Below are 24817 nucleotides of genomic sequence, written 5' to 3'. Positions count from 1 at the left end.
TAAAGGTAATAAAATTAAGTGATCAGTAGGTATTCTACTCACAAGTGGAGCAGAATAATAGGCAAGATCCCACACAGTGGTAAGTTCTTCCGGTGGTAATAAACAGGAACCTTCGGGAGCTCAAACAGAAGAAAAGAACCAATAGTGCATTCACTGTGTTTTTCACCTTTTTATAGTAGATTTTGTATTCACATTCACATATTATATTATTCACCTCACTAGATAATGTTTGAGCGCCATCCAGTGTTTTGTTTCTACTTTGGTATTTGTAGGATAGCTCTGTGTCTATCCCAACCATTTTTGAACTCCCTTACTGTACCAGCCCCCACCACCTCCTGTTGGGAAGCTTTTCCGTGAATCCACCACCCTTTTCATGAAGTACTTCCTCACATTTCCCTATAGCCTGCCACCCTCCAACTTCAGTGCATGACCTCCTTGTTCTAGCTACATCTACCGGTCCACCCTGATCTACAGTATTATCTTAGTAACCCAGTCAAAAAAATCAATTGGATTTGTTTGACAAGATCTTTCCCCAAGTAATCTGTTTCCTGCAATCTTCTAAGTTGCTGGACTTTATCTGGCAATTCTTGAAGCTGTGGTTCCATTAACTTCCCCACTACTGACACCAGGCTCTCTGGGCTGTAGTTATCAGCCCTTTCCCTACTTAATCATTTGCTCTGACCGGTCATCTGAAACTACATTTGTAAATTGTGTTGACAGCACACCCCTAAGCTCTTTTCATATCCTTGGATGTGTCCCATCTGGCCGCACTGATTTGCCCACTTTCTGTTTTTAAGCGGCCACTAGGACCTTCTTCTCTCTAATGGACCTGTGTCCACCTCCTTTCCATTTATATTCCTGTTACCCAACCGTAGTCCCTCCTCTTCAATGTCAGCTGTGAAGACCGAGCAAAAATAATAACTAAGTTGGTCTGCTATACAAGTGGACAAGTAATTATAATATGTAGTACATTTAAGTTCCATAACATTTTACAGTTATTATTTAAAAAATCCTTTACACCTAGATACACCAAACTCCATTAAAACCGAGTTAATATTGCACCCAGTAAAAAAAAAAAAAATGTACTGTAATGTGTAGTTATTTTTTTATCGCCTGTTCCATGCTGGTTTAGGATATCGTGCCAATGTATATACTGTCATAGCCAATATATTAGCCATTATATACATAGGCACGGTATCCTAAACCAGCATGGAACAGGCGATAATAAAAAAATTGCAGTACTTATTGGTGCTACCGAGGTTCCAATAAATATTGGGACTTGATATATGGCATAAGCGTGAATGTCTCATTCAACAACATATTTGCAGTGTTATTGATGTTTCTATTTCCAATGTATTACGTAACATAACACTAAATGAGGGCAAGGGGGGAGGTTACATTCTAATTGGTCACGTTACAGATCTTACACCCGTATTTAAAAAAAAAAACAGTGAAATCTATAGCCAATTTTTCATACGGGGGGGGGGGGGGGGAATTCTTCCCGACTCTATTACTACTGTGAAGCACTATGTACATTAATGGCGCTATATAAATAAAGACATACAATACAATACAATACTCCAATGTTCTTTCTATATATTTTTTTATTTTGAACTTATTTGTCACATACCTGTATATCTTTCTGTTCTTTGCATTGAAATATATATATTTTTTAAAAACTATTGCTCCATTTCCAGGTTTCCCAGTGGGGCTCAGGCCCGCATAGCTCTTTGTGCAAAGTGCAGCAGCCTCATCTCGGTCATTTGCCTAAGGATAGGGCGGGAGATGGTCCAGCAGCACCTCAGTGACACCCTACGGATATTTTTCAGCAACTTTACCTTACTGCAGGAACTGCATGAGCAGGTCTGTGTCATCCTACCTCTTAATTACCTGCAAATCTAAAATCGCATACCTTAAAGTTTCAAACCCTAAGTTCAGGGTCTACCCAGTCATCCAGGGGCTGGTAACACGCCAGTCCAGGGACTAGTGACACGCCAGTCCAGGGGCTAGTGACACGCCAGTCCAGGGGCTAGTGACACGCCAGTCCAGGGGCTGGTGACACAAGTGTTTTTCAAGATTTGTAACGGTAACCTTTCATTTAAATGTGACTCTAGCAATTTTCTTCTGTATTTATGTCCTTGAAAATCTTTTGCTGTTGGTAGATCTTGAGGACTGAGCTTGGCATTTCTAATTTACTGTTCATGTGTCTTTCTGTGTAACCACAACAGAGAAATGTAAACCGTGTTACACTTCATATCTAGTTTATTTCTGTTTTTTTCTGTGACTTTTTTTTTTTTTTTTACATTTTGCATAAACAAGCATGTCATCTTATGAGACTAAATGTTCAGCAGCTCAGTTAAAATGTTCAATAATATACATTTACATTTGGCATATAAATGGAAGTCTTGCTTCATCCTGCAACCGTTGTTGTGTTTTTTTTATTTTAAACTCACTCCTGTCTTCCGCTAACTACAGTCGCACCCAAGTTTAGGAATACAAAAGAACACTTCCTGTGCTCCTACCAAATTGGGCTAAAATATAGTAGTGACATGTTTTACATTTAGAACCCAAGTCTGTGTAACAAAGGAGTCATTTGGTTGCATCTTTTGATAAAAACCTGATGCAAGCCTGCCAGCCGTGTCAAGGTAAACTCCTTTCTACTTGGCAATTTAGTTTCAAATCGATATTTTTTTTTCACTGTCTGTTCAAATAAGTGGGGATTCAAAATAAATATGATTACGTTATTCATTTCTTGGACAATGGGGAACATTTGATAGTTTGCAATTATTCTACAAGTACAATAGGGGAACATTCTCTTTCATGGGCTGGGAAGCGAAGCGGCATGTTCCGAACCTTCAAGGCCACATTTCTGAATGGAAATGAATGTCGGTGTATAATCTGTATGAAGGGCCTCTGCTCACCGCTCGTCCTATTCTCAGGGCTTCATTATGGAGACGCAGAATAGCTTGGAGCCGTTAATAGAAACTGTGCGCTGCGTGGATGGAAGAACGCTGACGGTTGATCTTACTTTGCTTGAGGAGCTGGAGAAGGTGTACAATGCAGAAATGGCGTATGCCACATACATCCCATTCTCCTGTCTTATAGGTAAGAATCATGCGTTGTAAGGAAATCAGAGCTGTGACTAACCAATCTGCAATTAGCAGAGTTCACAGACGCTCCTATGTTGTGTATACACACACCTATGACTTGGACTTCCCATTGGCTCATGTTGGTGTCTTGTACTTGTCTCAACTTCCTAACCTGCTCCTCAACATGTTTCATTCATCCACAATTTCAAACACATACAGTGTACTGTAGTGATTTTTTGTTTGTTTTTTACAGATCCTTTTTTATTAGCTACACATTTACACATTTACATAGTTACATTGTAGATGAGGTTGAAAAAAGTTCAATTTATGCTCAATTTAGACAACAGATACTTGATCCTGTGTTTGTATTTACAGTATGTTGATGCAGAGGAAGGCAAACAATAACCCCCAGAGAAATATCATCCAATTAAATCGCAAAATGGGGAAAAAAATAATTCCTTTCTGATTCCAAATATTGGCAATCAGATTACTCCCTGGATGGACATCCTCATAGGCTTACTTATTTGGTATATCCCTGTATAATCATTTTTCCTTTGATTATGTCCAATCTTTTTTTGAAGGTATTTAGGTATTTATTGTATCTGCCATCAGTCTCCATGGGCAATGAATTCCACATTTTAACTGCCCTTTCTCTGCAACTTTGCAGTTTTAAGCAGTAAGAGTTGGGCACACAGTAATGGTCATTTTATTATTGGTTCCCTGTAACTGTGCAGTCATTGAGATGAGTCGGCCCAGCTCTCGCCTTGTGCAGCCGAAACGTTGGATTTATGCTGCATTAAATGTTCTACTTTGTGATAAGACCATGTGCCTGGACTATTCTCTTTACCCTGATACCACTTGGGGACCTGGTAGGACGACCCCCCTTGGACTGTGGGCACCGGCAGGTGACATTATAGTGCTTCATTGATTGTGTGCCAGATCACCTCTTTCTATTGAGATGAGTCGGCCCAGCACTTTATTGGTATTAAAACTGCCAGACTTGGCTCTTGATTGAGAATTGTGCTGAAAAATTACACTTTTTATTTATTTATTTTTAATTCATTTTTTCCAGTTTATTTGAAATGCCCACCAGATAAAAAAAAAATATTTTTTTACAAATCATCTACACACTATGATCTTGTACAGCAACATTGTGTATCCGGTTTTCTTATTTTTAGAGCAAAAAGCCAGAAAGTGTTTTCTTAAATTACACACAGCTCCAGAATATTCAGCTGGAAATTCAGCCTTGTACAGCCTTTTCCTTCATATTGTGTGTATGTGTATATCTATACATCTCTTTTATGACACTTCATGTTGTGGTTCTGGGTAAGAATACAGGCAAATGGGTTTTAGCCTTGTCCATCCACACATACGGTCTGGTTTGTATCGCACTCGCATGACAATAGATGCAAACCGGCATTATACATTAAAAGTACAGTGGAATCAGCAGTCTCGCTCATCCGTAGGCTTCCTCATCTTATTTTTTTTTCTGTGAATGCTGCAGTAGATGCTAGGGCCGATGGCACCTCTCCTTGCACACTGCTCTTAGAAGATGTTGCATCACAGACAACAGATAGTCCACTGGGTCAGAGTGGGTGTCTGTGTGTCTGTGTCTATAATTTTTTTTATTTTTTTTTCCTTTTTAAAGGTGATGTAATTTGCCAGATGGTCCCAAACCATGAGTTGATTTGGAAGCTGACAATGGTCTATCAGGAAGCTGTAATTCCAAAGGATATGGGCAGTGAGGAGCGTTCTCGGGCATGCAGTGCCAGTGTAAGGGCTTCACTCTTCAGCTCGGAGGATGAAAGCCATTCTGGCACATTCGGAAGTGTCATGGTTGGAAACCGGATTCAGGTGCCTAGAGATGCACAGGTTCCTGTGTCCAGGTCCGCGTGTCTCAGCCCGGTGATGGAGAGCTTGACCAGCGATGAAAACCCTTTAAAGCAGGACCTTCAAAAGAGCGCCCACATGCTGTGTGGCAACTGGTTGGCATACTGGCAATACGAGATCGGCGTGAGCCAGCAGGAACCACACTTCTACTTCCACCAAATCAAGCTCCAGAGCTTTGTGGGCCACTCGGGGGCCATCAAATGTGTGAAACCCGTGAGTGGGGAAGATTTCTTCCTGAGCGGCAGCAAGGACAAAACAGTCCGCTTGTGGCCGCTGTATAACTATGGCGATGGTACCACAGAGATAGAGTCGCGTCTGACTTACGCGGAGCACAAGAAGTCTGTGTTCTATGTGGGGCAGCTGGAGTCGGTGCAGCAGGTAGTGAGCTGTGACGGAGCCGTCTGCATATGGGACCAGTTTACAGGTACAAACAAAGGCAGGGGAGGCAATTCGATACAATGAAGCCATGTATTTGTTTATACATATTCAATAGCTCGTACAGGTTTGTTTTGTTATTAAAAACAGGTGGCATTGCTGCCATTATTATTATTATTTATTATTATTATTTTTAACAAAACAACGAAGAACCATTCCCTAGCCAAAAGCCTTTTACTATTTCCTCTTGATAACATGGTTTCATATGAAATCTGCCGGTGGCTTTCTATTTTAAAAAGGCAAGGTAAAATAAAACATTTCTGTGGCTCTTCAAAATGGCTTGTTAACATACTGTATGAGCACCATACCAAGTACCTTAAAAGTACATTTCCAGGGTGTTTGCGATAGACCACTTCAAGTGTGTATATATATACCATAATACTGAGTTAAGTTATGGTGAGTAAAAAAAGTGACAAAAACCCTCCACAGGAAAGCAAATATGCAAATACAACTGTATGCTCATCTGCATGTCTTAGGCAGGTCTGCAACCCCGCCTTTCCCCATCATCACCCAGCACACAGCACTTCCACTGCAGCAAGGGAAAAAGTGACACTGTGTGCTCATTTGCATGTCATTTCCCAGAATCCCTTGCTGCAGTGGAAGTGCTGTATGCTGGGTGATAATGGGGAAAGGCGGGGTTGCAGACCTGCCTAAGACATGCAGATGAGCATACAGTTGTATTTGTGTATATATCTTAATATATAAAATCGAATGGTTAGTGCTATCTGCGGTGAATCTGATTGGTCCTCAGCCTCTGGCCAATCAGATTGCTGTGTGTGACGTCACCCAACTGCCACTCTTCCCCCTCGGCTCGCCGCTCGCCACACACACACACACACACACAGACACACAGACACACAGACACACACCAAATCACCTCTCCCCCTCCCCACTCCAAATCACCCTTCCCCAGCGGCATCACCTCTCCCCCCTCCCCGCTCCAAATCACCTCTCCCCCTCCCCAGCGGCATCACATCTCCCCCTCCCCAGCGGCGCTCCAACTCACCTCTCCCCCTCCCCAGCGGCATCACCTCTCCCCCTCCCCGCTCCAAATCACCTCTCCCCCCTCCCCAGCGGCATCACTTCTCTCCCCTCCCCGCTCCAAATCACCTCTCCCCCTCCCCAGCGGCATCACCTCTCCCCCCTCCCCGCTCCAAATCACCTCTCCCCCTCCCCGCTCCAAATCACCTCTCCCCCTTCCCCAGCGGCATCACCTCTCCCCCCTCCCCGCTCCAAATCACCTCTCCCCCTCCCCAGCGGCATCACCTCTCCCCCTCCCCAGCGGCATCACCTCTCCCCCTCCCTGCTCCAAATCACCTCTCCCCGCTCCAAATCACCCCTCCCCGCTCCAAATCACCTCTTCCCCCCTCCCCGCTCCAAATCACCTCTCCCCCTCCCCAGCGGCATCACCTCTCCCCCTCCCCAGCGGCGCTCCAACTCACCTCTCCCCCTCCCCAGCGGCATCACCTCTCCCCCTCCCTGCTCCAAATCACCTCTCCCCGCTCCAAATCACCCCTCCCCGCTCCAAATCACCTCTTCCCCCTCCCCGCTCCAAATCACCTCTCCCCCTCCCCGCTCCAAATCACCTCTCCCCCTCCCCGCTCCAAATCACCTCTCCCCCTCCCCGCTCCAAATCACCTCTCCCCCTCCCCAGCGGCATCACCTCTCCCCCTTCCCCAGCGGCGCTCAAACTCACCTCTCCCCCTCCCCAGCGGCATCACCTCTCCCCCCTCCCCACTCCAAATCACCTCTCCCCGCTCCAAATCACCTCTCCCCCCCCCCCCCCCGGCGGGGGAACAGGCAGCTGCCACGCGGCGCGTAAGATGGCGGACCCCCTTCCTCCCTCGCGGCGCCGAGTCAGAAGATGGCGGCGGACGGAAGTACAAGGTGTCGCTCCCCCACCTCCGGCGCCAAACGGAAGTGAGAAAGGGCGCATCAACTGAGACGTGTGTGTGTGTGTGTGTGTGTGTCACTGTCCACTGCCCCCCCTCCTGTCCACTGCCCCCCCCTCCTGTCCACTGCCCCCCCCCTCCTGTCCACTGCCCCCCCTCCTGTCCACTGCCCCCCCCTCCTGTCCACTGCCCCCCCCTGTCCACTGCCCCCCCCCCTGTCCACTGCCCCCCCCCTCCTGTCCACTGCCCCCCCCCTCCTGTCCACTGCCCCCCCCCTCCTGTCCACTGCCCCCCCCCTCCTGTCCACTGCCCCCCCTCCTGTCCACTGCCCCCCCCTCCTGTCCACTGCCCCCCCCTCCTGTCCACTGCCCCCCCCTCCTGTCCACTTGCTCCACCCCTCCTGTCCACTGCCCCCCCCCTCCTGTCCACTGCCCCCCCCCCTCCTGTCCACTGCCCCCCCCTCCTGTCCACTGCCCCCCCCTCCTGTCCACTGCCCCCCCCCTCCTGTCCACTGCCCCCCCCTCCTGTCCACCTCCCCTCCTCTCCTGTCCACTGCCCCCCCCTCCTGTCCACTGCCCCCCCCTCCTGTCCACTGCCCCCCCCTTCCTGTCCACTGCCCCCCCTCCTGCCCCCCCCCTCCTGTCCACTGTCCGTCCCTCCTGTCCACTGTCCCCCCATCCTGTCCACTGTCCGTCCCCCCCCTCCTGTCCACTGTTCATCCCCCCCCTCCTGTCCACTGTTCGTCCCTCCCCTCTGGGGAACACGGAGAAAGAGGGAGAGAGAAGGGAGCGGGCCAACGCCAGGTCTCTCTCCCCCTCGCCGCTACAACTCACCTCCCTCCCCGCCGCCGCTCCAACTGGAACAGATGGCGGAGCCCGGAAGGGCCCCCTTCCTCCCTCGCAGCGCCCAGTGAGAAGATGGCGGCGCCCGGAAGTACAGGTAGGTGTCGCGTGTGTCGCTCCCCCACTTCCCCACCCCCCCACTTCTCCCCCCCCACTTAACCCCCCCACCTACCCCCCCACCTCCCAGAGCATGCTCTCTACGGCTCAACATCCCCGAGGAGCAGGAGGAGGGCGGCAGGGACTTAATGCTGCTAGGTGAGGAAATGCAGGGGGAGGAATCCATGCCTTTGAGGCGCACCCCCCCCTGCCTTTGACGCCCCCCCCTGCCTTTGACGCCCCCCCCTCCCTTTGACGCCCCCCCCTCCCTTTGACGCCCCCCCCCCTGCCTTTGACGCTTCCCCCCCCTGCCTTTGACGCCCCCCCCCTGCCTCCGGGCAACGCCGGGTATACACACACCTCTCCTCCCCCCCATCACACTCACCTCCCTCCCCGCCGCTCATTCACCTCCCTGGCGCTGACCCACCTCCCCTCCCCGCCGCTGACTCCCCTCCCCTCCCCTGACTCCCCTCCCCTGACTCCCCTCCCTGGTGCTCCCCTCCCCGGCGCTCCACTCACATCACCTCCCACACACTGACTGACACACACAACTTACTGACACACACACACACTGACTGACACACACACACTGACTGACACACACACACACTGACTGACACACACACACTGACTGACACACACACACTGACTGACACACACACACTGACTGACACACACACTGACTGACACACACACACACTGACTGACACACACACACTGACTCACAGACACACACTGGCTCACACACACACACTGGCTCACACACACACACACTAACTGACGCGCGCACACACACACACACTCTGACTGACACACACACTGACTGACACACACCGACTGACACACACACACCGACTGACGCGCGCACACACACCCCCACACACACTGACTGCCGCACGCGCACACACACCCCCACACACACACTGACTGCCGCACGCGCACACACACACTGACTGACTGACGCACGCACGCACGCACGCACACACTGACTGACGCGCACACAAACCCTGACTGACGCACGCACGCACACACTGACTGAGGCACACACACACACACTGACTGTGTGTGCGTCAGTCAGTCTGTGTGTGTTTGTGTTTCTGCCTCAGACTCACTGACGCGCGCGCAAACACACAGTGACTGACGCACACACGCTACATGAAGCTGTAAAGGAGGGAGGGGGGGGGACTGGATTGATGTGAATGGGGGACAAACAGAGAGAGGGGGGAGGAGAGAGAGAGGAACGGGAACATTACATCCCGGGCAACGCCAGGTCTCTCAGCTAGTGTATATATATATATATATATATATATATATATATATATATATCTATCTATCAAATGGAAATATTACTCATTTGCATGTCTTAGGTCTGCAAACCTGCCTTCGCCATTATCGCCCAGCATACAGTGCTTAGACTGCAGCAAGGGATTCTGGTAAATGACATGCAAATGAGCATACTGTGCCATTTTTTTTTTCTTAATGTGGACATGGAGTCCCTGCTTCGTAGAGCTTACAATCTAATTTTGGTGCAGGGAGGCACAGGGAGATGGTGACTTGTCCAAGGTCACAAGGAGACCTGCCACTGGGATTTAAACCAGACTCCCCTGCTATAAAGGCAGTAACATTACCCCCTGAGCTGCACCTTCCGCCCGTAATAGCAGAGCAGTGTCAGCTTTACAAGTGTAGCACCACTTGGCAATATCTTTTGCATTTACAAAGGGGGGATTGCCTGTGTTCAAAATACAATTGTAACAACCTGAATTGTGGGGCCGCCTGGAAATCAAAATGGTCACTGGTGGCATCATCACGGGCAGGATGACCATTCAATAGGACCCAATTTGCAATGCATTTTATTTAAAAACAAAAAATTAAAACCTGGAGTTATTTTGTTGCAATTGTGCAATGTAAAAATGTAGCATTTTCATAAAAGGTGACGGCTTTTATTTGGACTTAAAAATACAAATATTAAAACGGGCGTCCGTCAGATTGGTCCGAATACAATCTATGCTCGCCTACCAAGTGGGGCTCAAAAACTTGCTCTAATGATATCTGTCAGATAGAGGCGAGCAAATCATTTGCTGCCAAATTTTAGCTATTCATTTATTAACCAGAGTTGTTCTATATACTGTAATTCCATTTAGTGGCCCCTGCTGAAGTTTGTGTATCTGTACTTTGAGCCCTCCTCGTATGGTAAATGCAATGCTATAATTATTTAGCGCCATCTAGTGGGACGCTGGTGCATCACTATGTATAAGGCTCTTATTCAGTAACCTGTGAAGCAGCTTCCCTGTACTGGAGAAAATAACCGCTTTATTCAAATGACTGGGACTAAAATCTTCTCCGTTTACGGGATGCGGCTTCAGCATGTTAAATAAGAGCCTACGGGGCTCATTTTGTATATACACTGAAGCAGATTTATTTTATTTTTTTTCCCCTGAAAATCCCCACTGATGTCTGTGGTGATTTTTCAGTCGAAAAATGGCTTGATCGACACCCCCGTTCTCAGGGCCAGCTTGATGCCAGCGTGCAATTGGTGCGTTGCACCGGGGCCCATGATTTCTGAGGCCTAGCGCTCACCAGTGGAACGGGAGCGACGAGGGAGGGAGCCCACCAAGGCAGCAATCACGGAAGCCAGGCCCAACTTTCATGTCAGGATCCCCTCCCCCCTTCCGAGTGGACTCCCTCCAGCGCCGCAGCAACCCCACCGGTAGGGCTACCGGGAAGGGAATAGGCCCCACACTTAGTTTGCACCGGGCCCCTGTGATTTCTCCCAAGCCGGGTCCTGCCTTCTGTGTATATAGAACCTGATTTTATATAGAACCTGTGTATATAGAACCTGTGTATATAGAACCTGATATAGAACCACCTGGTTTTATTTTTTTGTGCTTTTGAGATACTGGTGCAATGCGAGGGACTAGCGGTCTCTTCCTACTAAAGATCTGTTGGTGCACACAGCATGTTAGGTGCAGTAAACGTTCTTCACTTTGCAAAGGTAAAACCATCCGAACCTACGAGACTGGGGATAGCAAAGTGCCCATCACGGCTGTAGCAACGATGCCGCCTCCTCACTGCAGTGTCGCTGTTGGAAGTGCTGACTCCGTCCTTCGCTTCATTGATCTCCGGAAACCAGGACTGCAGGTCAGTGTGCGGCTTTAAGCTCATCTGTTTTGGCAATACGGGCCAGCAATGTAAAAAGAAGCAGTAGAAGGGATAAAAGAAAATGTCTGCCAACTACATCCACCTTTTACCCTGTAGATGTATGGGGGTCAAGGTGCCATTGTAGCTGAAGCGGTAGTACTGGGGCGGCAATATACAGGACATAACAGTAGGAGTTGGTCTTTATAGAAACATGTACTGTATGCATGAATTTATTTATATAGCGCCATTAATGTATATAGCGCTTCAGAGCAGTAATACATGTGACATAATCATATAAATAATAAATAACACATAATGGGAAGAAGTGCTTCAGACATATAAGTAACATTTAGGAAAAGGAGTCCCTGCTCTGAAGAGCTTACAATCTAATTGTTAGGTAAGAAAAACGTACAGAGACCGTAGGTAAGTTCTGGTAAGGGGTAGGTTCTGGTAAGGGTGCCTGCATAATGCAAGGGTTATGTATGAGATATGTATGTATCTGCCACGGCGTTATACTTTGTTAAACAGGTGTGTTTTAAGATGGGTCTTGGATAGAGAGGGCATTTCAGAGGTGTGGGGCAGTCAGTGAGAGAGGTTTAAGGAGGGAGAGGGCTTTAAATACAAAGGGGGTAGAGAGAAGACATCCTTGAGCAGAACGGAAGAGTTGGGATGGTGTATAGCGAGAAATTAGGGCTGAGTTGTATGGAGGGGCAGAAGAGTGTAAAGCTTTAAAAGTGAGGAGGAGAATTGAGTGTGAGATGCGGGATTTGATAGGAAGCTAGGAGAGGGATTTCAGCAGAGGAGACGCTGAGACAAATTTAGGAAAGAGTAGAGTGATTCTGGCAGCAGTGTTTAGTATAGATTGTAGGGGAGACAGGAAGGCCGGACAGCAGGAGGTTACAGTAATCGAGACGGGAGAGAATGAGGGCCTGAGTCAGAGTTTTAGTAGTCGAGCAGCAGAGGAAAGGGTGTATCTTTGTAATATTGCGGAGGAAAAAACTACAGGTTTTAGCTACCTTTTGAATGTGCGAGGAGAATGTGAGAGAGGAGTCGCGTGTGACCCCTAGGCAGCGTGCTTGTACTACTGGGCGTTTGATAGTACTTCCAACAGTAATGTGGAAGGAGGTAATAGGGACAGTTTTGGGAGCAAATATGAGGAGCTCTGTTTTTGCCATGTTAAGTTTGTCGGCGGAGGGCATCCAGGATGATAAAGGAGACATTCAGAAACTTTAGTCTGACCAGCAGGTGTAAGTAAATGTGTGTGTCATCAGCATAGAGGGGATATTTGAACCCAAGAGATGTGATTAGGTCACCTAGAGAGAGTGTAAAGAGAGAAGAGGTCCCAGGACAGACTCCTGGGGTACCCCATAGAGAGATCAATGGAGGAGGTGTTGGTAAAAGAGAACCTGAATGTACGATGGGAGAGGTAAGAGGAGATCCAGGATAGCTTTGTTACGGATACCAAGAGTATGGATAATGTGAAGGAGAAGAGGGTGGTCCCCGGTATCAAATGCTGCAGAGGTCGAGTAATATGAGCAGAGTGTAATGACCTCTGTCTTTGGCAGCATGGAGGTCATTAGTTATTTTAGTGAGGGCTGTTTCAGTGGAGTGTTAGGACTTATGTGGAACTTCGCCTTTAAAGATGCAATCGTGTTCAAGTGAAGTTATGTCGGTTAGTTTTGCAGGACTAACAGATAAGTATTTTCCATTTTTTTCTTTAAATGCTCATCTTAAAAATGTTTTGCAAACATGTCTAATGGTGTTTTTACTGCCCTTATTTCTTTCCTGATTTTTTTTTTTTTTTTTTAATTCGTAACTACTTTCTCAGCCCAATCTAGATGATAAATCATAGTTGAAAAACAAATCTACATATATCTGGCTGTTTTTTATTTCTTTTGTTCTGTCTTGTAGCACGAATTCAAGCTCGCGAGCAATGTAAATCCCGGGCTTATCCGATACTTGGCGGTCAGCCCGAACGGGCGCAGTGTGGTGGCAGGTTTCTCTTCCGGCTTTATCATCCTCCTGGACACCAGGACGGGCCTGGTCCTAAGAGGGTGGCCGGCACATGAAGGCGACATCCTTCAGATGAAGGTAAGCGGCAGGTGCGCAAGGCAGGGTGGGCCACTGTCCACACTGTCAGCACAGCGGCTTTACGGCCTTCAAAGATGTGCCTGTAATATAAAGGTATATTGTACGCGGCGTACACTTTATTCCTGTGTAGGTTTACGTCAGGACACGGAGTGCAAAACCATTTTTTGGTGACTTGAAATGGGGAGAGCAAATATGCAAATATAACTGTATGCTCATCTGCATGTCTTAGGCAGGTCTGCAACCCCACCTTTCCCCATTATCACCCAGCATACAGCACTTCCACTGCAGCAAGGGATTCTGGGAAATGACATGCAAATGAGCACACAGTGTATATATATATATATATATACACACACACACACACACACACACACACACATCTTTTATATGGCGCTTTACAACACACGTGACAAAATATTAGAACACAGAATGGGAATAAGTGCTTCACACACAAGTAAGTAACACTAGGAAAAGGTGCCCCGAAGAGCTCACAATCTAAGTGGTAAGTAGGGAGAACATGGAGAGACAGGAGGGTGTTCTGGTAAGTGCGTCTGCATGGGGTCAAGGTCAGTGCATATGAGATATATAGCGTCAGGCAGTGGAGCTACCCATATGCTTTAAATTGCTGCTGACCGCTCGCCCCCTCCCTCCCCCCCCCCCCCCCCCCCCCACTGACTATCCTTCCAAGCGCCAATAAAGTAAAACCATTCTGTGGAGAGGACTTTGCTTTTGGTAATCGCTGGGGGTTAAAGGTCAGCGTGTGGGGGCAGAAAAATCAATATGGGAAGTTTGGCAATGTGTGTGGATGCAGTTTGATATACAGCAGCATGTTGGTTTTGAAGGTGAAATCTGCGACACCATTTTCATCCCCTTTGCTGCTGGGTGACTGACTGTTCCTGGTCCCTGTGGTTGAAATAAATTAATTCCACCTTTCAAGATGCCTTTTATGCTGTCCGATGTAAGGGTGATCCTTTATTTTTCCCTCCCTGGGTTCTGCTTTCAGTCTGTTTGGGAAAAGTTAATTAGATGCGGTTTCCTTGCATGTAAAAAAAAGAATAGGGTTGCTGCCAAATTATCTTTGGTGAAATTACAGACCATAACTTTAATGTCTGGTTCTACCCAGATACCAGCTTCACGTTGTATAGCCAACAACCAGCCTCGCACTGATCAGCCCTAAACGGTGGAAATAGCTGTCTGTGAGAAGGGTTACTGGCTCTGCACTTTAACCCAGGCTGTGCGGAAAAGCTGTGTAATGCAGCAGGCATAAGCTCACAGGGGTCCATTTTAAAGCTGCAGAACAAGCAATATACTACATGTGTTTTTTTTAAATAAATTAGTTCTGTACTATGAGAAAATACTTGTAGCATTTTTTTTTTATTAAACTACACTGAATAAGCCTTTAGGGCTTCATGTTACATTGGATTAGAAGTAAAGAGTGCCACACTGTAAGTGCTCATATGCATGTCATTTCCCAGAATCCCTTGCTGCAGTGGAAGCACTGTATGCTAAGAGATAATGGGGAAAGGCAGGGTTGTAGACCTGTCTGAGACATGTGAATGTGAATAATTTTTATTTGCTCTGAAATTAACACAAGCGATTTTATTTATTTTGATACATCACATGGTTTTTTTTTGTTGTTTTTTTTTTCTGGACTGAGCCAATAAATGGAAATACAATTCTTCATCCCTACATGGATCAAGATGTGCACAGTTCCTTAAAACCCACCAAAAAGAAATAACCCATGCTAGTCTCCCCCCCCCCCCCCTCACTCTCGCAGTAATGAGTAACTCTTGTCCATATTTACCTGGCCTCCGTGCTTGCTGTAACAGTTCATTTCACCTTGATTTAGAACAGGTTAAACAAAGTTTATCTCATGAGGACTTGTTTACTGGTGCAGGGAGCTGCTCGCCCTATTTCAGCCTTAAGAACAAAGGCACCCTTTTTCTGTTTCTATTTTGTGTATCATTATTATTATTTTTATTTTTCCAAATGCTAAATCTTTCTTTCCCTTAATCCGAGCCAGCTGACATCTTGCTCATTTTCCTTGCCAGTTTTAAAAAGTGATGCAAGAGACACAGCTTCTGTTACCTCCTTCAGATGGGTTTGAAAATGAATATTCACGTACTGAATCCACACACTGATCTTGGTTTCACCCTAGTCAGCACGGAGAGCACTTTGTTTTTATTTTCTGTAAGGCTGTTTTTTTATTTTATATTGATATAATAGTTGACCCTATCACACACCTGCATTTACTCCATAAAAAAATGTGCTTTATATACAGTTGTACAGTAGGTGCTGTCATTGTTCCTAGTGATAATATATCACATCCCAGTATAACTCTGAATTCTATGGTGTTATTCTATGACATTAATGGAACAACATACTGCTTAACATAGCTCAGTAAGAAGAACTATAAAGCTGACTACATCTGTAGCACCTTAATGCACAAGTTACACTTTAATGGCATTCATTTAGCAGCCAACTCTGGAGCAATGTTGTTTTTGTATGCTAAAATACCCTGGCCACAGACCAGCAACCCCTTCCCTGGTCTGTGGGTTATTGTAAATGCTAAAACAAACCAGAATATATTATTTAAAACACATTGTAGGAGAGCTCAAGAAATGCGCATTGAAGCCCGGACTTAGATATGAAATATACATAATCTAGGCGTTACCGGCCTACAGCTAAAATGTTTAATTACTTTGCATTTTTTTATTATTATTATAAGCAGTGTAGCTAACCTACTACTGTACTAATTCTATTAAAATATGGTATGTTGGCCGCTTGATTTTGTATTTACTTACTCTTATTTTTCATGAATATGGTAATAAGACACAAAGGCCCCCAATTGATATTCTGCAACGCTGCTTCCCTGTTCTGAAGTTATTAGTCCCATTCATTTGAATAGAGCTGTATTATTCTTCATCCTGGAAAACACTGATTCTCAGCATGTTGAATAGCAGCGTAAGTGTGTGTGGTCCGCTGTGTTCTTTGTAGTGGTGACCAGGGCAGGGAAACACTGGAATATTCACTATGTCGGTAGTTTTCAATCCATGAGGCCCCACGACCCCAAAGGAGGTCACCAGGCTTTTGACCAAAATATTCAACATGGGTCGCTGCTGTTCTCTTGAGCCACAACAGTTGTTATGGTGTTTTAATATTTTGTTGCATATATGATGACTAGTAATAGGGAAGGAGCACTCACAAGTGTTGTAGAAATTTGCCACGGGTGCACAGTGAAGCTGGAAGAATCCAGGTCAATAAAGTAAACACAGAATAGGTCCTGCCGCTGCCGATCAGGAGCCACGGGCAGTCACACGCCAGCTGCATCGCCACGAAAGTGAAGGGATGAGCGTTGGCATTTAGAAGTGTTGGGGTAATGCTTAAGCTTTTTAGGGTAAGGAGAACGATTCGGGGGTTTAGGGTCAGGGGTTAAGGTTTTTGGGGTAAAGATTAGCCTTAGGGGGTTAAGGGTAGGATTGCCACATTTAAGTTTTTACAATAGGGGACGATGAAATCCACTACAGTGTAAAAATGTGGCGTCATAATTCTCCGAGCTGAATGGCACTTGACTGCTGTAGTCTGTTTTTTACCCTCTCTGCTCTTGGTCGGGGGCGGGGAAAGACGGGTACTGATCTAACAAGTAACGGTGGGAGAAAAAGTAACGCCTGTAGGGGAGGGTGTCGATGGTATTATGAGATGACCAGACAGTGTCCTAACTTTCCTATTTTAATAATTTAGTAAGGCGACATCTATTGGAAAAGGTAACTATTACACTAATCAAACTTTATTACGTTTTTTATGACTGATTTAATTAGTCATTAAGTTCAGGCCTTTCACGTCAAAACAATTATGCTTCCTGACAGACTTTTACGGGACAAGTCGATGAACTAAGGGACGGTCCTGTGTATACTGGATGTCTGGCAACTCTAGTTTAAGTTTTAGGGTAAGGGGTTTGTGTAAAGGGTGTGGGATTAAGGGGTTAATTTGGTGGCGAAAAGGCCGGCGGCTAAATGTCCCGGTGGCGTAGTGCCTGTGGCAAAATGTCCTCGACTGCATTAAACACCGGTAAAACGGCATTCGCATGAACATCTCAAGACTGTATTGAGAAAGGTGCAAGAAAGGAACCAAAGCATCAACCTGATGTAATCCGCACCTTTAAATGTTAATTTGAGTGCTGTTTTTTTATATACATGCACATAATCCACAGGCATAATTTGAGTGTGTTTATTTACAAACCCTGATTTAAAAGTGCTGCCCCACTTATTCGCTGCAAACAATATGTTTATTCACAAATTGTTCTTTTTACATGAAAGACTCGTAAAACATACATTTTTGGAACTACAGAACTTTACTACTTGCAAGGAACTACTTGACTCCTCCTTATCATAATAGCAACTTTGAATCAGTGCAGCATTCATCTTTAAATAGGGAGCACCTTACAAAAGCACAGTGGGGCAGATTCATCGAGTGCTGCTAAGGGTTAGCGCACCCGATCTGGCGTCCGCTCCCATTCAAGTCACTGGGAGTTGAGGCCAGATTCGGTGCTCTAATCTGTGCCGGCACTTGATCATTCTGCCCCGATGTGTGGTACATCCCATGGTATGTATTGTAAAGCTGTGTGAAGTCAAAACTTTGGCTCACAAATATAGCTCAACCCCCTTATAACGCTGTGCTTGGGGTCCAAAGAATCACATCGCGCTATAAGCGGATCGCGTTAGAAATAATGTACAATTGTATGCATTGTACAATAAAGTATTTCAGATCCCAATAATCGTGTTGTAACGTATTCATAAATGCGTAAATTGGGAGCCGCGCTTGCATCGCGTTATAAGCGGATTCGCGTTGTAACGGATCGAGTTATAGCGGGGTTGAGCTGTATGAAGAAAGACACAAGTACAAAACAAACAAAAGGGGTGAAACTGACTTCATATCGAAGTGCTTTCACTTTGTTACATCTCAGCTTTATATATAATTTTAAATGCGACTATTTAATAACAAACAGTAGATACGACTAACTTCTGTAATCTGTTTGTTGCCCGAGGGCCCTTTTTGAGCATTTTAACTCTGAACGTTGTCTGTCTGCTTCACTGGCTTTTGTTTTTGTTCTGCAGGCAGCAGATGGAAACATCGTTGTAAGTTCATCCTCTGATCACTCGCTGACCGTCTGGAAGGAGCTAGAGCAGAAACCTTTACATCAGTTTAAATCCACCTCTGACCCCATCCATGCGTTTGACCTGTACGGCAGCGAGATTGTCACTGGCACCGTGGCAAACAAGATTGGAATCTACTCCCTCTTGGATTCTTCGTCCCTGCCCAACAGCAGCACCAAACTCAGCTCGGAGAATTTCAGGGGGACTTTGACCAACCTAGCTGTTCTTCCTACCAAACGGCTTCTTCTCTTGGGTTCAGACAATGGAGTTGTCCGTCTTCTGGCTTAGACGATTTCACTCTGGTTTAATTTTAGTAAACCGCGACAGCTGCAGTAAATCGTAACCCTGCGCTTTACAAAACTGCATTCCTAAAAGCCATTGGCTTGATATGACCAATTATTCTTATTAGCCATTCCTAGACAAGCCAACAAATAAGTGGTTAGGAAGAGAACTAGATGAGGGGGTATTTCTAGCCAATCAGTATTAACGCATGAGTGGTGGTGCTAGCTTTCAGGTGGCCCTGAGAAGACTTACATTAGGTGACTATTCTCTCTCCATTTACGTAGGAATTCCGTGTCTGAATCATTGTGTTGGAGGAACAGGGGTTAACCTTCTTGAGCAGGGAGAATAGAATCTAGAAATCCCTCACATTGTGGTTCCACATAACGTATAAGCAATGCCAAGTGTGGTTTGGTATGAAATGAATAGGAAGCCCTCAACAATTGTTTAAATTTTTCTTTTTTTATATACTTTCACTTGCTAAAATAAATGGTTCCCTCTTCACTTTATAAGCTATAAATTACAAAAGTATCTTGTGTAAATAGTGCACGTAACTGGATAATCTTTATCCAGAGTGGCTTGATTAACTCCATTCCTGTTATATTTTTTATGGTGACAACTGCCCACGGTAATGAAATCAATCGTGCAATGAAATAAATAACGCAAACGACATACCGGTAGTTTGTATATCTACTGACATTAGGGTTGCCAGATCGCTTGTCCAAAAATACTGGACACCCACGCCCCCCCGAACACATATAAAAAATACCCCTACGCCCCACAAATGCATATAAAAAATACCCCCACGCCCCCCAAATACATTTAAAAAATACCCCCACCTCCCCCAAATACATTTTTTTTAAAATACCCCCACCTCCCCCAAATACATATAAAAAATACCCCCACCTCCCCCAAATACATATAAAATATACCCTCACCTCCCCAATACATTTAAAATATCCCCCATCATCATGATCTCATCTCCCCAGGCTGGCCCCCATCACCATCTTATCTCCCCTCCCCCCCACCCATTATCATCATCTCACCCTGCCCCCCATCCTCTCACCCTGGCCCCCCCATCCTGTCACCATCTCACCCTGGCCCCCCATCCTGTCAATCCCCCAATCCGTGTCCTTACCTTATTGCCAGGAAGGACAGTCACACAGACGTCTCTGGGCCGCCGGGGTGTGAGCTCCGCCCCCGCTGTCCTCTGATTGGCCCTCCGCTCCTCCAATCAGGGACAGGCTGCACACAAACACACACACACGAGTGCTCATGCCCGCCCCCAGTCTCAGTACTACTCTCTGCACTGCCTGCCCCCAGTCTCAGTACTACTCTCTGCACTGCCTGCCCCCGCCCCGCCCCCAGTCTCAGTTCTACTCTCTGCACTGCCTGCCCCCAGTCTCAGTACTACTCTCTGCACTTCCTGCCCCCAGTCTCGGTACTACTCTCTGCACTGCCTGCCCCCGCCCCGCCCCCGCCCCGCCCCCAGTCTCAGTACTACTCTCTGCACTGCCTGCCCCCGCCCCCAGTCTCAGTACTACTCTCTGCACTGCCTGCTCCCGCCCCCAGTCTCAGTACTACTCTCTGCACTGCCTGCCCCCGCCCCCAGTCTCAGTACTACTCTCTGCACTGCCTGCCCCCAGTCTCAGTACTACTCTCTACACTGCCTGCCCCCGCCCCCAGTCTCAGTACTACTCTCTGCACTGCCTGCCCCCGCCCCCAGTCTCAGTACTACTCTCTGCACTGCCTGCCCCCGCCCCGCCCCCAGTCTCAGTACTACTCTCTGCACTGCCTGCCCCCGCCCCCAGTCTCAGTACAACTCTCTGCACTGCCTGCCCCCGCCCCCAGTCTCAGTACTACTCTCTGCACTGCCTGCCCCCACCCTGCCCCCAGTCTCAGTACTACTCTCTGCACTGCCTGTCCCCGCCCCCAGTCTCAGTACTACTCTCTGCACTGCCTGCCCCCGCCCCCAGTCTCAGTACTACTCTCTGCACTGCCTGCCCCCGCCCCCAGTCTCAGTACTACTCTCTGCACTGCCTGCCCCTGCCCCCAGTCTCAGTACTACTCTCTGCACTGCCTGCCCCCGCCCCCAGTCTCAGTACTACTCTCTGCACTGCCTGCCCCAGTCTCAGTACTACTCTCTGCACTGCCTGCCCCCGCCCCCAGTCTCAGTACTACTCTCTGCACTGCCTGCCCCCGCCCCCAGTCTCAGTACTACTCTCTGCACTGCCTGCCCCTGCCCCCAGTCTCAGTACTACTCTCTGCACTGCCTGCCCCCGCCCCCAGTCTCAGTACTACTCTCTGCACTGCCCGCCCACGCCCACAGTCTCAGTACTACTCTCTGCACTGCCTGTCCCCGCCCCCAGTCTCAGTACTACTCTCTGCACTGCCTGCCCCCGCCCCCAGTCTCAGTACTACTCTCTGCACTGCCCGCCCCTGCCCCCAGTCTCAGTACTACTCTCTGCACTGCCTGTCCCCGCCCCCAGTCTCAGTACTACTCTCTGCACTGCCTGTCCCTGCCCCCAGTCTCAGTACTACTCTCTGCACTGCCTGTCCCCGCCCCCAGTCTCAGTACTACTCTCTGCACTGCCTGCCCCCGCCCCCCCCCCCCCAGTATCAGTACTACTCTCTGCACTGCCTGTCCCCGCCCCCAGTCTCAGTACTACTCTCTGCACTGCCTGCCCCCGCCCTGCCCCCAGTCTCAGTTCTACTCTCTGCACTGCCTGCCCTCCACCACCGCAAAAATGGTAATACCGGACACACGTGTCCGGTATTACCTCCGATTTTATACCGGACAGGCAACGGAATTACCGGCCTGTCCGGGTGAAAACCAGACACCTGGCAACCCTAACTGACAGCTTTATTTTCATTAGCATTAGCGTTAACATTGATAAATATCTCATGGGCATACAGTACAACATCTCGTGTTAGCTATAAAAGACTGGTGTGCAGGGTTGTTTTTACTAATTTGAGCATTATTTGACAATGTCATTCTTATAAACTGAAGCCAGGGTATCTCAGGAAATATAACATTCTCAGGCTTCATTGATGCCCGTTTGGTTTCAACATATATTTTTGTATTTGTTCTTCTAATCTCACTTCTGGAGCATCTGGCTGTGCCCAATTTAATTCTGTCCTTGGTAGCCTGTATTACCCTAGTGAGCCAATTGAGTTGCTATCCACACATCACCAAACTAACTGTTAACAGGCTCTCTAGTTTGGCTACTTCCTGCAAACCTTCTGAAAATGGCTCCCACTGGAATCCACATGGCTACAGGCATGTCCTGTGAGAGTCCCTTCCTCAAATGGTTACGTCAGACTGAGCAGGGGGAACCTTCTTCGCATTGCATTGCAGTGTATTAGGCTCCCCCCACAACAAAGTAGATTCATATACTTTATAAGTGTAAGCTATGGTCAACTTTTTAGTTTTGTGCTTCCCCAGCAACGCATATCTACACAGGTCCGTTAACTTGCGCAGGGATTTACCTGACGTCACTTACACAGCTTAAGGCTAGGTCCCCACTGACTACTGCAGTGCTCGCTATGGCGGGCGCTGCGGGGACAAGAGCCGTCTCAATGGAGCGCGGTGAGTTTTTCTTCCAGACACGAAAATTGAGATGGACACGGACGATGGAGCGCTAGGCCACACCCCCCGGCGGTTCAGCCAATGAGGGTGAACCTGCCAGGTGACGTCATGGTCCCCCCCCCCCCCCCCCTCTGTCTTTCCCTCTGCAGCTCTCTGCAGACTGGGAATTTGGCTGCACGCGCCGCCAGCCTCGCAGGCGTGCGCAGACAGCGGGACTGTAGCCTAAGGTGACGTCGCTCCACTCCGGAGAGGGAGAGAGAGAGACTATTTTAGTAAAGTACCAAGTGGCTTGTATACTATACCTCCCCAAACACGCTTTCAAACACTGTGGGGCAATAACAGGACACACAGAAAATACCTGGGAAATATGCTACTTTCATATAGCATTAGAATATACTTTGCATATTCCAACTGGCATAATTCCCAGGAATCTCTGGTGTGTTCAGTTTTATTCCCAGGTATATCTCGTGGTCTATAAGTATTATTTGGGGAGGTATAGAAGTCACTTGGTACTCTCCCTCAAACCCCATATTTCAGGGTCAGGATGGGAGTAATGTCACCTTTAGGTAAGACAAGTTTAAAGTTAGCCATGTTATTTGAAGTTAATGCAAACCTAGCTAACGAGATATACCACGTCCATTGTTTTTGCATATAATTGGCTTTTTGCGTTAATCTCAGGGAAAATAACACCTGTTGCTGATTTTGATAACTGCCCGTTATGAGCTCTGAGTTAAAAGACCTATGTGGATCTGGACCAAAGCTGGCTTGACTCTACTTGGGTGGTAGAGATCACGGGATATTGATAATGGATCTACCCTGTGTTTCTGTTGTACACTCAACATATTGTACTTTATAGCAAATAAGTGTTGATATCTTTGAATTGATAGAATTTGAAGTCGGTATGTAACCTTATTACTGTGTATACCGGTTAATAACAAGGCTCGAAGTGCATGATTTAGATACTAATTGGATAATTTACATGCAGCACCATCATTTGTGCGGATTATGCTTCTACGTGAGATTTTAGGATCACAAAGCATGAATGTTATCTTCAGCTCCTGAATGTTTTCAAGACCACAAATGACCTTCAGAGTTTTTTCTTTTCTTTGCTGTATACAACCGTACATGCTGCAATACATATTTGTTTACGCTGCCTAATACCGGTTTACATAGAGGGTTTCTTATTATGCGCAGGTCAGGGCTTTACACTTCCTTAATAGGAATACTGAGAACTAATACAGCGAGTCTTCGCTTACCGTTGGATGCCTTATTACGCAGTCCGCCGGATACATTATCCTAAGTTGGACCCGCTTATCTGACGGTCACCGCTGCCGATTAACATGGACCCGCAATCCGACGGTCCGTTAACCCAGGGGTGCGCAATCTTTCCTTCCTGCGACCCCCCAGTTTGCGCACCGCTGTGTTAACAGATTGTGGTTTGCAGGAAGCATTCCTTCGGATAAGCGAGGACCGCCTGTACATCCTTCTCGCACATACATCTAACATAAGAAACCTGGATGATGATGCCTGTAACGTAGGAGCTAATGTTTTAGATCCGATCAGTCTTCTGTTCGGTTTACCCTGTGAACACACTTTACCTTGGGAGAGTGCGGGGAAGAAACTGTCCAACACAATCTTACGAAATCTCTTACAAAGCATTCCGATGATAGATCCAGCTGTGAAATCAAGGCCAGTTGAAGCATTTTACATGACCGTAAATGAACTCTGAGTTTCCCCCTTTATTTTATTTTTTGCTATTAAAGAATACACATGGGATTTGTATGTTTTAATAGATTCTCACTTGGGTACAGGAAATTCTACTTAAGGATTAGCCCTTTTGAAGGCTGGAGGTGGTGTGCTGAATTGCATGTGTGTTCGGAAAGAAAACTCAGTGGTTTAATTGGAACTTCCCTATATATTTATAAATGTAACAGATGAAATGCCTTTTTGCTTTTTATAATCTCTTATGTGTATCTTTTGATTCACTAACAAAGATGTATAGTTAATAAAAAAAATGTAAAAAAGCTCTTGTGATGTGTGATTTGTAATGTCTATGGGACATTGTGTCTTTCTGATCTGTAAATTAAAATGCCAGTGAGCACGACTTGGGCTATTTCTGTGGGGGACCCAGAGGGGAAGTAACTTCTGGCAGTATTTATTTAGCCTTCAACAAGAAACTTAATGTAGTGATTCGGAAATGTTTTAGGAATCGAGCTCTAGGACTGGAGACATGCTTTTTCTACCACTTTTTGTTTAATTATAGTTGACTTATTTATAATAAAGATCTAAATTTTATATTTCTTTGCTTAGGGTTTCGGAAACT

At 46.8% G+C, this 24817-nt stretch overlaps 1 protein-coding gene across 1 annotated transcript in view; it reads left to right on the top strand.

Moving 5' to 3' along the window:
* Positions 1-19947, top strand: part of WDR81 (WD repeat domain 81) — a 36054-nt gene extending 16107 nt beyond the window's left edge. The window contains exons 6-11 of the mRNA XM_075589308.1: positions 1698-1863; positions 2940-3105; positions 4738-5403; positions 11237-11382; positions 13294-13473; positions 18588-19947. Coding sequence (XP_075445423.1) covers positions 1698-1863; positions 2940-3105; positions 4738-5403; positions 11237-11382; positions 13294-13473; positions 18588-18914 — 1651 coding nt within the window. The 3' untranslated portion in view covers positions 18915-19947. The remainder of the gene's footprint in view (positions 1-1697; positions 1864-2939; positions 3106-4737; positions 5404-11236; positions 11383-13293; positions 13474-18587) is intronic.
* Positions 19948-24817: the final 4870 nt, after the last annotated feature.

Source organism: Ascaphus truei, chromosome 3 (genome assembly GCF_040206685.1).
Source record: "Ascaphus truei isolate aAscTru1 chromosome 3, aAscTru1.hap1, whole genome shotgun sequence".
In the NCBI taxonomy this organism is placed as follows: Eukaryota; Metazoa; Chordata; class Amphibia; order Anura; family Ascaphidae; genus Ascaphus; species Ascaphus truei.
This window is presented reverse-complemented; position numbering and strand designations above follow the sequence as displayed.